General features: G+C 46.7%; 1 protein-coding gene across 5 annotated transcripts in view; it reads right to left on the reverse strand.

Annotated features, from left to right (window-relative positions):
- The window catches only part of LOC113608250 (teneurin-2), a 531,856-nt gene that overhangs the window by 13,804 nt on the left and 503,832 nt on the right, over positions 1–14,220 (reverse strand). For all 5 annotated transcript variants that reach the window (XM_027084352.1, XM_027084355.1, XM_027084357.1 and 2 more), the window contains 2 exons: positions 8,632–8,928; positions 5,537–7,151 (listed from right to left, as the gene is read on the reverse strand). In XM_027084352.1, the coding sequence (XP_026940153.1) occupies positions 5,537–7,151; positions 8,632–8,928 (1,912 nt within the window). The remainder of the gene's footprint in view (positions 1–5,536; positions 7,152–8,631; positions 8,929–14,220) is intronic.

Below are 14,220 nucleotides of genomic sequence, written 5' to 3' on the forward strand. Positions count from 1 at the left end.
GAGATAGTACCACACACCTGTCAGAATCACTGTCACCAAAAAGACAAGAAACAGTAAGAGTTGGTGAAGATGTGGAGAAAAGGGCCCTCTCGAGCAGTGTTGATGGGAATGTGAATTGGTGTAGCCACTATGGAAAACAGTACGGAGGGTCCTCAAAAATTAAAAATACAACTACCATATGATCCAGCAATTCCATTCCTGGGTATTTATCCAAAGAAAACACTGATTTGAAAAGATATATGCAACCCCATGTTCATCGTAGCATTATTTACAATAGCCAACATATGGAACCTAAGCGTCCATGGACAGATGAATGGATAAAGAAGATGTGGTTATATACATATATAATGGAACGTTACTCAGCTATAAAAAAGAGTGAAATCTTGCCACTTGTGACAACATGGATGGACCTGGAGGAGATTCTAAGTGAAAGAAGTTACAGAAAGACGAATAACATACGTTTTCACTTAAATGTGGACTGTAAAAAACAAAACTAATGAACAAATGTAACAAAACAAACAGACTCAGATACAGAGAACAAACAGGTGGTTGCCAGAGGGGAGGTGGGTTGGGAAATGGGATAAGTAGGTGAAGGGGGTAAAGAGCTACAACTACCAGTTATAAATAGGTCACAGGGATGTAATGTACAACTCAGGGAATATAGTCAGTAGTACTGTAGTAACTTTTGTGCATAATCTATAAAAATATTGAATCACTACGTTATACCCCTGAAGCTAATGTAATACTGTAAGTCAACTATACGTCAATAAAAAACGTCACTTAAGAATACAGGTTTGAAATCGCCTTAAAAAGTGTGTCAGCATCAAGCAGACAGAAGCCTCGCTTTAGTCTAGTTATGATCATATGTCCACAGAGCACCTCTGTGCGAAGTAGGTGGTGAACGCTGTGCAGTGCGGTTACCAAACTGGGTATTTGTGGTTACCCGTCATGATCACCTATCGTGGTGGTTTTGCCATATCCGGGGATCACCTGTACTTGTTTTGCTTTGTCTACTTAAGCACATCCATTATAAAAAAGAAACTTTATGTCACTACCGTAAGTGGGAGAGCACTCTCACTTGATGCAAACAGAAAATAACTGTAAAATTAAAACAAAACAACGCAATTAAGCTGGAGCACGATTTTGTTACCTGCTACCGGGGAGTCTTAGACCTGCTCTCTCTGTTAAAAAGGGAGATGAGAAGTGTTAACGAGGTGTTACATACACACCAGCATCAAGTGGAGGCTTTCTCCTCTGCCGAATTGGGAGAATAAAAAGATCACTGAAGAGAAACTAACTTTTCCCATCTGTGTTTCCATGTTATTTAATACCTCATCTGAACAACATATAAACTCAGCCCATCTTTCACCAGGGATATGGAGGGAATCCCAAGAAAGGCAAGAGAGAGGTCTTTGCCCTCAACAGACTCTCCCCAACTTGATCTCTCCCCTGCAGGGATCCCTCCCTAGTCTCCAGGAGATGATGTTTGGGACCAGACATTTTAATGGCTGCTCCCATGAACAGTAATAGTTCATGTCATCTATCTGTTCTATCTTTTTAAGTTTCTAACATGGCTTGGTTTCCAAGTCTAACTCTCTTCTGAAAAATGTTTCTTCAAGTTGCTTGTCTCCTCCATCCTGCAGAAGGCGCTTCTGGCATCACACAAACACCCCTCCTCCTTTCAGAGTCACTGGCTGTCTCTGGTGACAGCCTCCCTAAACAATCTGTCGAGAGGGAGTCCTTGAGGTAGGAGTGGCGATGTGGCCCCTCCTAATAGCCCATCACTCCGCCGCCCCATGTTGCTCACAGCATGGGCAGCTGAAGCCCGCACGCTCTGTCTAACGCACGCTGTCAGCACAGCAGCCTAGGTGGTGAGTGCAGAGAGAGAAGAGAGTAAAGCAAGAAGGAGGCTCAAACTCCACAAAATTCGACTTCACTTCCATGTGTGCCTGGGGGTCTGTAAGCCCAGAGACGGCCGGGGAGAAGCCAACCCGAGTCATCGTCGGTGACATACGGGAGGTTCGCTTACCTCCAAATTTGGGGTTTCAGATTTGCCAAAGCAATGCCACTCAGAGCAGAGTTGGGATCTGTTTCAGGGTGGAGCTGGAGACCCCTGGGAACCCCAGAGAATTACACAAAGGTGGTAATTTCACTCCTCACCTACGAACTCCCTGTCTTCAGGTGCATAGCTGCTTACACGTAACAAACGCATTCCTACCATTGATAAGCCTTTGCCCAGGGCTAGGTGCCTTATGTGTCATGATTCACTTACTTCTCACAGCACTGCAGGGTAAGTGCTGTGACTGGCACAGTGCTGCCAGTGAAGAAGCTAAGGCTCAGAAAGGTTAAGGCATTCGTACGGGTCACACAGCAAGTGACTGGCAAGGCCAGAATTGGTGTCTGGAGATGTATTCAGGTTCTAACATCAGAAGGAACCGGCTTGAGGACGGGCCAGGCTTGGGCCTGAGCACAGGTCTTGGTTTGCCCAGGACTGAGGAGTTTCCTGGGACTCACTGTCACTGGAAAAGCCCAGGGCACTGCAGGTTTTTGGGGAGAGGGTCTGTATCTCTCAGTCTGTCTTTTATATCCTTTCCTCTAGTATCTTTCGTATCACAGATATATCAGTCATCAATATATTACCTTAAACGATAACTGGTAAAAAGGGTGCAGCTTTAAAGCCCGTGAGTGGGAAAGGAATCACTTCTTGCCCTCCCTTACCCCGCCTTGGTAGATACAGCTGTGTCCAGCCCAGATGTCTTTGAGCTCCTAACGGGTATTCTCTGCTGCTCTCCTTTGTGCCAGCATTGTGGGGGAGGACACAGCCTCCTCCAGCCTCAGCAGCTGTCTCTTGCATTCACAGAGCTCTGTTTCCAAACAGCAAAGATTCTTTTGAGCACCAGAGAGACAGTAGTTCTGTCCACTGTGCTCCTGCCGACTACATCTTAATTCCTTCTTCAGTTGTGAGCTGCAAGTTCAACCCCTCTGCTCATCTCCTACGGTGCAAATCAAGACGCATAAAGATGGGTTTACAGATTCGCCAACATCCGAATGGCGGAGCATGACTTGGCGTTCTCTTCTGGGCTGCAGTCTCCAGGGGTCATCTCACGTTGAGCGGCAGCCCCTCTGACTTTGCTTTGACTGCGGACATCAGCTCTGTGCGTGCAGCTTCTCTAACGTTACCTTTTATTTTAGACTCTTTCTAATGTTTTCTGGATTCAGTTTTGTTGGACTTAGTTCAACTTGATCTGATGCCCGTTTATTGAGTCTCCATGAAGCACTGGAATGAGGAAAGCCGTCTTGCTATTCAGAAAACTCGAATTTCTTTTTGTCCTTTCAGGAGGACCAGGAGAGTAGCTGAGGGGGGCAGGGAGGCACGCTGTGCTCTGCGAATGATTTTGTTTGGGTCTTGGCAGCTGTGGGCGTGTGTTCATCCCATGCGGAGGGCTTTCTTTTTATTTGCCTTTGGCTGATTCATCCCTAAGGTATCCAGTGCCAAGCCAGGCTCTGGGAAGCGCATTCTTGCGGGGCAGGGCCTTCTTCTCCTATGGCTGAGATAGGCATGGGCTGCCTCCCCATTCACATTGTTTCCTTTGGCTGGAATACGCTTCCTCTCCCTCCCCCAGTTCATAATGGCCTCTGCTCAAATGCCACCTATCTGTGAGTGCCCTAAAGATACAAGACACTTCCCACCACTCTCTAACTCTTTACCTACTTCATTTATCTTCCCTGCTTTATCATTATTTGAAACTATATACATACGGGTGTGTACTTTCCCGAGAGGTCCGCCAGTGAACTGGCGGGGGACACAAACCCTGCCAAGCCCTGGGGAAGAGAGGACGCCCTGGCAGAGTAGCATGGCAGGGCCTCCTGACGAGGCGCACTGGGGAGACTGGGAGGGAACTAGCTTGGCCAAAACTCCTGCACTCCAAAGGTAGCAGCTGCTTCGGTTGTAGGAGGATGCTGGGTTCAACTTCAAAGGCTCTGGGACTTGTCAGTGAGGCATAGCAGGGCCACAAGTTAACCTTTAGGGTCATCTATTTCTTTCTGCAGCATGGGGCACTGAGGGCAGCCCTGTGTTCCAAGGAGCTGCTGCTTTCTTTCCAGTCTTGGGGGTGGACAAGTGATCCCTGGCCACCTGAGGGTCGGGACCCCTTGGGCTTGATGCTTCCCTGGCCCATTGGCCAAGAGCTAAGAGTTTCCTGGAACTTGGGGGGGGCTTGGAATTGGGGTCCCCATTGTTACTCCTCTACAATGCATGTACAGGTGAGATGGCTCCAGATTCCTTGCTGAAAGTTGGTATTTTTCCTCCCATCCATCCATCCATCCATCCATCCATCCATCCATCCATCCATCCAGATTTCCTTGCTTATCTCCCTGAAGATAGGGACTCTATCTTGCCCTCCACTGCATTTCTAGTACTTATGTATTAGATGAAAATATCCGTGAATAGGTGGATGGATGGAGATGGATGGAAATAGATGGATATTTCCTTTTACCAATTTCTCACTTATCATGAGGAAGTAGATTATCTGCCCTCCTTGGCCCCTCCGTCCACACCCGTGTCCAAGCTTCCTTTGTCCTTTTGACTTCTGCTCATAGTCTTTCTTCAGCCTTGAGCTCGTTTCTGCCAAACAAGATCCCCCTCGTCCTTCAGGCCCAGTTTGACACGGGGCTCTTCTGTACTATGTCAAAATTTTCAAATCTGAAGTCATCTGCACGTGTGCTACACACACACACACACACACACACACACACCCCACTTTGAGAGAAGAGTGTTTGTCTTGCTTATCATTGTATCCCCAGAATGTAGCATGCTGGCCCACTATAAATGCTTGTTGAATAAATAACTGAACAAACACCTATATGGTAGCACAGACTTAATTCTGCTTTGCATTATCTATCATTGGTTATTTGTATTTGTATCTCACCAGCCTGGTCGTGAGGTCGGGAACTGGGTCACAGTCATTTCAGTACCTAGTCTCATTCATTGCTTCACTAGCAATGGTGATGTATCTGGTGAGCAGATACCCTTTTGTGAACATCCTCGGTCTAAGTGCCAGGCCCTAGACTTTACCTACATAAGTTCATTTCCTTCTTACGATCACTCTGTGAGATGATTTTGTTAGTGCCCTTTTGCAGAAAAGGAAACTACAGCTCAGAGATACTGGACAACTAGCCCGAGGTCCTTTAGCTTATAAATAGAAGAGAGGGAATCTGAATGAGGTACTCCTGAGACCAGAGTCCCATTCTCTCCCCCTTCATAAGGCCGCTTTCCTCTTTTGGGGTAGTAAGGGCTCTTGTAAAAGTTATTTCAATTGAATGGACTTGAAAGTGGTCAGGACATGTTCAAACAGACCTGATGACTGCTCTGTACTGCCGTCACTTGACTGCTCTAGATCCTGTACTGCCGGCGCACACAGCCCTCCAGGATTCTTCTAGCATCGGACATAAGACCTCGTTTTGAAATCCCCGGCAGTCTACTGGGACCACCACCCCACGGGGAGCCACTGCCCAACTGAGGTGGCCAGGTCCTCACCTGTCACGTAGTTCTTCAAATCCAGCTCATTGCTGAGAGGATTGTTGCTCTTGAACATATACAGGTTAAAGGGGGCCGGCTCCTTGCCCACATTTTTCCACATGGTATAGTCTGGAGAGGTCCATCGTCCCGCCAGCACGTCATAATCACGCTGCGTGAAGTGGACCAGCTTGGTCAGGGGGTCGTAGAGTCCCCCATGGAAGCCGATGACCATCTGGAAGTCGGGGTTGGAGTCGTGATAAATCTCCCCGTAGGCGGTGTACTGCAACTGCTTGACCATGAGACCGTTGATGCTGAACACAGCCAGGGGAGTCCCTGTGTTATCGGAGGCAACATAGTACTCCTCCCCACTGCTGCTCTCCATGGCAAAGAGGTGACCCTGGAGGTCATAGTAGAGCGAGGTTATCTCCGAGTTGGAGTGATTATAGACATGGGTTATGCGAGTCGGGTTGTGGAGGTCAGAGTAGAAATATTGCAGGTGGTGGCCCAGGTTGGTCTTGTAGGAAGCCCGCCGCCCCACGCCGTCATAGCGGTACTGGACAGTCCAGCCGCTGGCCTTGTTGTAGGCTCTCGTTAGAAGGCCCTTGGAGTTATACTCAAAGATGTCGGCCCCTCGCTGACACAGATAGCCATCGTCGTCAATTTTGTACTGCACGTCACCGAGCCTGGTTATCCGATCTCGGAGGTCGTAGCGCAAGGGCATGAGTCGCACGCTGTTCCCCGGGTTCAGCAAGTGGAGGTTCCCATTGAGGTCGTAGCTGTAGCGCCAGGTCGGGCGGTCATTGACGGCCACGCTCTGGAGCTGCCCATCCCCATCATAGTCATAGGTGTACTTCGTGGTGTTGGCATAGGGCCCCAGTTTCAGCTCCCTCTTGATTACCCTGCCCATGCTGTCATACTGCACCGTCATCCAGTACATGAGGGACCGGAACATCTCGTACTGGACTTCCTTGATCCGCCCGTGGGTGTCAAAGTGCTTGCTGAGGGTCATCACAGCCGTGGTGATGATCTGGTTGATATCATAATAGATGACTCCGAACTTGCCAAAGTGCTCCACTTTGCCAGAAATCTCGTCGTAGCGGTAGAGGTCAACAGGAAGGGGAGTCTCACTTATGACCGGCTTGATGCTTGCGATCCGGAAGCTGTTGTCGTGATAGGTGTATTCAAACCTGGCGTTGACCATGCCTTCCTCAGAGAACCTGTAGATTTGCTTGTCCACAAGTGGGCCAATCTTCCGGTACCTGATGGTGCAGGAGAAGCCCCCACTTTGGAGGCTGACCATTTTTAAGACACCGGTGGTCTCATCATACCCGAAAGTGATGGCAGTACTGTCATAGACAATCTCCGACAGCTTGGAGAGTTTCCCATACTTGTAGAATACCTGGCGCCCAGTGCCTAAAAAGGATGTCTTGAGGATGCGGCCGTCATCACTGTAGTCAAAGATGACCGAAGCGTTGCTTTCAGGCGGGTTGTAAGTGTTGCGGATGTAGCCAATGGAGGTGTGGGTGGACATGCTGTGCCGGGCGACACTGGGCATGGTGACGGCGTGGAGGCGTTCAGAGGAGTCGTACTCAAATATGTACTGACGCTGACTCTGAAGCAGGAGGACCATGGACTGGAGGAAGGAAAGGGGAAGGGAACACATGAGTTGGCCATTTAGGACCGAGTGCTCAAATGGACAGAATTTATTCCATTTCCCTAAATGGCAATTCAGAAGCCGTGAAGGATGGGGAAATTTAGACTGGAAATTATGGGTAAATTGATTTCATCGGGCATGCTACTCTACGGATCACGGTGGCTACTTGGGAGAACGCTCCCCAAACGTTTACGTGCATGCGAAATACCCAGGGATCTGGTTAAAAGGCAGATTCTGATTCAGTAGTCCGGTGGGGGAGGGTGGTGGAGAGGTGGCCTGAGAACCTACTTTTGGAACAAACTCCCAGGTGATGCTGATGTTGCTTGGACCATAACTTTGAGTTGCAAGGGGTTTGAAGGACTGAGGTGAGAGGCACTGAGTTTGCCTCCAGGCTCAATGACGAGAAGTCCCGAGACTGGTTAGAAATGACTGATGCTGGCCCAGCAGCGGACAGGTGTGATGCACATACTATCTTTGGGACACCGCTGATTAAATCTAAGGAGAAACCACATCCTCCATTTAGAAGCTACCGAAAAGATTAAGTAACCCAGAAGCATTGATTGTTTGGGGAAAGAATGGCCTCAAACTTGAAGCTGTGGAGAGATTCTTGCCTCCCCTGGTCAACCATTGTAGCATCTTACGGCGTAATGAGAACACTATTCAGAAGGGACCAAAGAGACAGCAGCCCCTTTACAGAGGAGGTAACAGCTCTATCTGCAAGTGACTGCTGTCGTGGGGAGGCAAGAAAGGAAGAAATGGAAATGGGCTGGTGTGGAGGTGAGTCCAGATGAGAGGCCCAGGCTGAGCAAGCCCCTGTCTGATGACCAGATGACCAGGGCCGCCTTTAAAAGTCTTGACTCATGACCTGAAGGCATCTCTTTTTACCGCTGCTACAACTGGACCTTTTCTGACGCGGAGACCTGAGTCTGCCACTTGCAGACACAGGAAAATATATATAGCAAGAATCCACATGGCTGGTTCAGCCAATAGGCCAGGTAGGGGAGGGTGCTGGTCCGCATGCTCGAGTTTTAGGCAGAATTCCCTACCCTGATGGCTCAATTTCGGGCAAGGCAGAAATGAATCACTGCATTTCCAGTGATTAGTGATAAGGAGTGATTAGCCGTGCTGCCAGTGGGATGATTCTGTCCGTTTCAACAGCACTGTTATTTTGGGGTAAAAATCAGACAGTCCACCCTTTTTGCCATTACTGAGTTCTAGAACTTTCTTTTTTTTTTTTTTTTGCTTTTAATGGTAACAGTGCTGGGCTATGAATAACATTTTCCTTCAGACTTCCTCCCTCCCAGAGGGTGAGAGTGCATGGGGAGCCCTGGTAGAGTCAAAGTAAAGATGTTACAATGTCTCATGGCAAAGCCTGTCAGGTCAGCTTAAACAGAGTAGCATGAATGAGAGAGAGCGAGCTAGCCCCAGATGAGCGAGGGAGGGCAGCACATCCACCCACCTTGTCAAGGTAGGAATAGCTCCACACTTTCCCGTCAGCAAACATGCGGGACACGATCCGGCCTTGCTTGTCGATGTCTGTCCTCTCGCTCATGGCCCCGCGCTGAAGGCCAGCCAAGCGCCCATTGAAGAAATAGGAGACGTTGACAGCCGCCAGCCCACTGCTGGGGAGCCAGAGGAAGGGGCGGCCCACCTGGTCATAAATGATCCTCAGGGTGAACTTCCGGTGATCATCGTAGATCTTCTCTGTCCGAATATTCCGGTCATAGTCAATGGACAAGAGATTTCTTCCGTGGACCTAGGAAAACACAACGGGCCTGCTTTGAAAGACATCACCGGGGCATGTTAGCTCAGGCTTCTAAGGAGGACACAGCTGGCGTGGCCAGGGCCTGTGTGTGCGCTGGAAGAAGAAATACCCTTGAAGAGGAGTGCTTTCTAAACTCCTTCACATCGTAGTACACATAGAAAGTGGTCATTTCTGTAGGGTGCACTAGAATAAAGCAAGGCTGCTAATGGCCAGAGATGACTGATCTGGGCATGGCGGCCATGAGCAGTCAAGTAGGCTGGGCACTGCACAGTTACAGGGGTGTCATCGTGTTGTAGAGACTGTGAACAGGAAAACCTGGGCAGTGCACAAATTACAGAGCCATACACAATAGCCCTGGCCCCTGGGGTTCTAACTGGCCACCCTGGGAAGCAAGAGGATTTGTATATTTGCACACTTACAACCCTTTTGTGGCACATTATCAGCTAATGAATAGCTAATGATCTTTAAGAGCAGGTGCAGAGATTTCTTCCGAAACCTTAAGAAAAAGGTACCTAGGAAGGTGAGGAGAAGGTCTCAGATATACATATTGTACGAAGATCTGGGAATACGAAGCCTTATTCCTATGTGAACTCCTTTAATTCTCCCATCTAGAGAAAAATCTCGCCACTGTCAAGGATGCAAGACATCAGTGGGGTGATCTCAACAGGCCTTGGGAATTCCAACAAAGGGAGGAACTGATTTACTTAGATTTGAGAGGAATGATGGAACACATCCAGACGTAATTTAATATTTATTTAGAAGTCAATCTGATCAGAGAAGAGAGCCTGTCTCAGAAGGCAGGGCTGAGAGACTAGACTCTGGGTAGGGGGAAAGGAGAGGGACTGTAGAGATTCAGCTAGCCCTGAGTGGATGGCTGGAAGGGAAGGAAATGAGGCCAACTCAGCCCAGGCTCTTTCAATGTAATTGACTGTAAATCCAGACATCCCTGGGGTGACTGCTGAAGGCGAGGGAAGGTGTAAACATGCAGAAGGAAGGGATGTGAGACATGTCTGGCACCTGCTCACTTTACCCTAATACTTCAATAGCACTTAACGATAATAATGATGATGGTGATGATGACGCTGATAGTAATAGTAACTTTGGCGTGTGCTGAGGGCTACTGTTAGGCATTGTGTTAGGCAGTTTGCATCCAGTGTCTGAGTTGATGCTCACAAATGAGGAAACTGAGCCTCCAACAGAGGTTATACACTTGCTCAAGGTCACACAGCAATGAAGTATTAGGTTGGTCTGGAACTCAGGTCTTCAGACTGACTAGTTAATGAACCAGCTTTACTGTTTTCTGCATTGTATATATCGTACATGCATTGAGTGCCCTGAGATGTGTCAAATGATGAAGAGACTGTAAGGGACTCTAGAGGGTTCCACCCTGCGGCTTTGGAGGAGACAAGGAATAATTCTAACATGACAGGCACCTGTTATATTGGGGAGCAGCATTGTACCCAGGTAAAGAACTACATTTCACAGCTTCCTTTGGAGACTGGGGTGGCTAAGGTGATTTAAGTAGTAGTTGTTGGCTGGGTCTTCTGGGAACCTTAAAGCAAGCAGACTTAGCTAAGAAGTAGGCACTCTTTTGTCCTTCACACTTTCCTTCTTTTCTTAGGTGGAATGTGGATGTGACCACCGGCGCTCCAGTATTCACTTTGTGAATATGGGGTGACACTGAGGATGTTAAACCTCAAAGATAATGGTTCATCCAGAGAAAATGTCTAGATCCCTGTCAACCTAGGTGTCTTCAAGATGACCTAGTCATCTGTATCATCATGAATTGCTTCCCGCTAGACTCCTTGTAGGTCATAAAAAATAATAAGCCTGTATCTTGTATAAGATACTGTTATTTCTCATTTCTGTTACCAGCAGTTGAAACTAATCTAAACTGATAAACCCTTGATGCTTTGACAGGTACTGTGCTAGGTACTTTACATATCTGATCCCAGTTTAATTCTTACAATGTAGGTAGAAATTATTTTATATACGGGCAATTACCCTCAGAGGCAGAGGCAGGATTTGAACCCAGGACCACCTGGTCCCCCAAACCATTGCTGTTTTCATGGAGTCATCCCAGAAAAAAGGGGACAGAACATGTGAGGTAAACATTTAGGGAAAAAAAATGCTGAGGCATGGAGAGAGAATAAAGGTGGTGAGTTCTTGGGATTATAACGAAATCCAGCTTCGAGTGGAAGAATCATATCGTCAAACCTGCGGTAATTGGGAAGAATCGTCAAGAAAGCAAAGAGTCAGTGTGGTAGGATATTTTCAACAGGCCCAAAAGTTAATGCTGTCAGAATCACTGAAGATGTTGAAGATATGGTCTAGAGTTACAGAGCAGACCACAAGCTGGCGTCAGAAAGATCACTTCCTCTGGAAACACAAGTTTGGACATACTGGGTTGCTTCATTTGGGACAACAGCAGAAGGCCACCAAGATTCTTAATCCTATGTGTTTAAGAGTTTCAGTTCAAGACCTCGTTAACATTTGAGGAGGCAGAATGAATACTGTGGCAACAATGAGGAAGGATTTTCAGGATTTCCCCCACCATGCCTATGCATATCCCACCTCCTTGGCCACGCTTCTATTCTTCTATCCCTTTGCTTATTCTTTTCCCTTTTGCTTCTCTTTGCTGATAGCATACAACCCCCAGTGCATTTATTATTTATTGAACGTTAAACCTCTGCTCCTGTCAGGCATGGTGCCTGCTCTGGAACGCAAGGATGAGCAACACCAACAAAGCAACACGTCCCAAGAACTTACGATGGGCTTAGTGTGTCCTCAGCACTGCCCATGTTTTATCTTGTTTAATCCTCACAACGCTCCCAGGCAAGCACTACTATCCCCATTTTACATGCAAGGCACAGACAGGTTTAAGTGCCCTGCTCAAGCTTACACAAATAGTAAGTGGTGGAGCCAGGGTCCCAATCCTGAGCTCACTCTCTTCACCCCTGGGCTGTACCACCCCCTCTGATGAGTGGTTCTCCAACAGACATGAAATTCTAAACTACCCGGGATGCTCTCTAAAGCATGGCTGCAGGGCTGACTCCGCAGCTGCTGAATCAGCTCCCCAGGGAATAGGAGCTGGGTGATTCTGAACCATACTATTGGTTAAAATACACTTAGTGTGATATAAGGCCTTATCTTCAGTTACCTGGGGGAGACCAACAGACAAATCATATATCCGTAATATAATCGTGTGTGTATGTACGTATGTGTACGTACGTATGTACTTATAGTGCTATAACGTATTCATCGGAGATGTTAACTTGTAAATCAAACATACAAGCATGGTTATCATTAAAACAACTGTATTAGTATGTGAAGGTGCTAAGAATGCAGAAAGAACAGCATAGTGGGCAAGCACAGAAGGTGGGTCCCCAACCTCAGACTGCTACCATGTAGGTTTGTCACTATTACTTAAAAGTTATCGAGGCCTTTTGTCTCTTGGCCCAGGTGTACCAACCATAAAAAAAGTAATAGGTGCTAATCATTAGCCATTGATAATTTAGGGTGGGATTTTATTTCTAAATTCATCATGTCCCTGGGAATGGGATTTTGTTATAGCGCTGATTTGAGCTAACTTCCCCCCCGATTTTAATGAAATAATTGACATACATCATTGCATAAGTTTAAGGAGTACAGCATAATAAGTTGACTTACATATATGGTGAAATGCTTACCACATTAAGTTTGATTAACATTCATCATCTCATATAGATATGAAAGAAAAAAGGAAAAAACACTTAAGATTTACTGTCCTAATTTTTTTTTTTTTTTTCGGGGTACGCGGGCCTTTCACTGTTGTGGCCTCTCCCATTGCGGAGCACAGGCTCCGGACGCACAGGCTCAGCGGCCATGGCTCACGGGCCCAGCCGCTCCACGGCATGTGGGATCTTCCCGGACCGGGGCACGAACCCGTGTCCCGTGCATCGGCAGGCGGACTCCCAACCACTGCGCCACCGGGGAAGCCCCTCACAACTTTTTTAATCAATGACTTTTATGTTTATTTTGAAAGTTAAGATAAAATTGACATGCAATATTATATTAGTTTCAGGTGTACAACATAGTGATTCAATATTGTATCTATTGTGAAATGATCACTGTAATAAGACTAGTTAACATTAGTCGCCGTACGTAGCTGTGAATTTTTTTTCTTGTGAGAACTTTTAAGATCTACTCTCTTAGCAGCTTTCAGATACACAATACAGTATTAACTATAAGGGCCATGATGTACATTACAACCCCATTACTCATTTATTTTGTAACTGGAAACTTGTGCCTTTTGACTCTCTTTTTCCATTGTGCCCATCCCCACTCTTCACATCTGTCAACCACCAATCTGTTCTCAGTACCTATGATCTTGTTTTTTTTTTCTTCTTTTTAAAGATTCCACATGTAAGTGAGACCATAGGGCATTTGTCTTTCTCTGTCCAACTTATTTCACTTAGTATAATGCCCTCAGGTTCATCCATATCACAAATGGCAATATTTCATTCTTTTTTTTTTGGTAGAATAATATTCCGTTTGTGTGTGTGTGTGTATATGTATATGATATATATATCACATCTTCTTTACCCGTTCATCCATTGATGGACACTTACATCGCTTTCATGTCTTGGCTATTGTAAATAATGCTGCAGTGAACACTGGGGTGTATATCTTTCTGAGCTAGTGTTTTCATTTTCTTCATCTATATGTCCAGAAATGGAATTGCTGGCTCATATGGTAGTTCTATTTTTTAATTTTTTGAGGATACCCCATACTGTTTTCCATAGTGGCTGCACCAATTTACATTCCCACCAACGGTGCACAAGGATTCCCTTTTCTCCACATCCTTCCCAACACTTGTTATTTGTCTTTTTGATAATAGCCATTCTAACAGGCGTGAGATAATATCTCATCATGGTTTGATTTGCACATCCCTAGGCATCAGTAATGTTGAGCACCTTTTCATGGATCTGTTGGCTATCTGTATGTCTTCTTTGGAAAAATATCTATACAGATCCTATTTTATTATTATTTTTTTTTTTTGCGGTACGTGGGCCTCTCACTGCTGTGGCCTCTCCTGTTGCGGAGCACAGGCTCTGGACGCGCAGGCTCAGCGGCCATGGCTCACGGGCCCAGCCACTCCACAGCATGTGGGATCTTCCCGGACCGGGGCACGAACCCGTGTCCCCTGCATCCGCAGGCGGACTCTCAACCACTGCGCCACCAGGGAAGCCCCACAGATCCTATTTTTTAGTTGAATTGTTTTTTTTTTTTTTTTTTTTTTTT

The sequence above is a fragment of the Aethalodelphis obliquidens genome, unplaced genomic scaffold (genome assembly GCF_003676395.1).
Source record: "Aethalodelphis obliquidens isolate GAN/ISIS:26980383/991018 unplaced genomic scaffold, ASM367639v1 scaffold52, whole genome shotgun sequence".
NCBI lineage: Eukaryota > Metazoa > Chordata > Mammalia > Artiodactyla > Delphinidae > Aethalodelphis > Aethalodelphis obliquidens.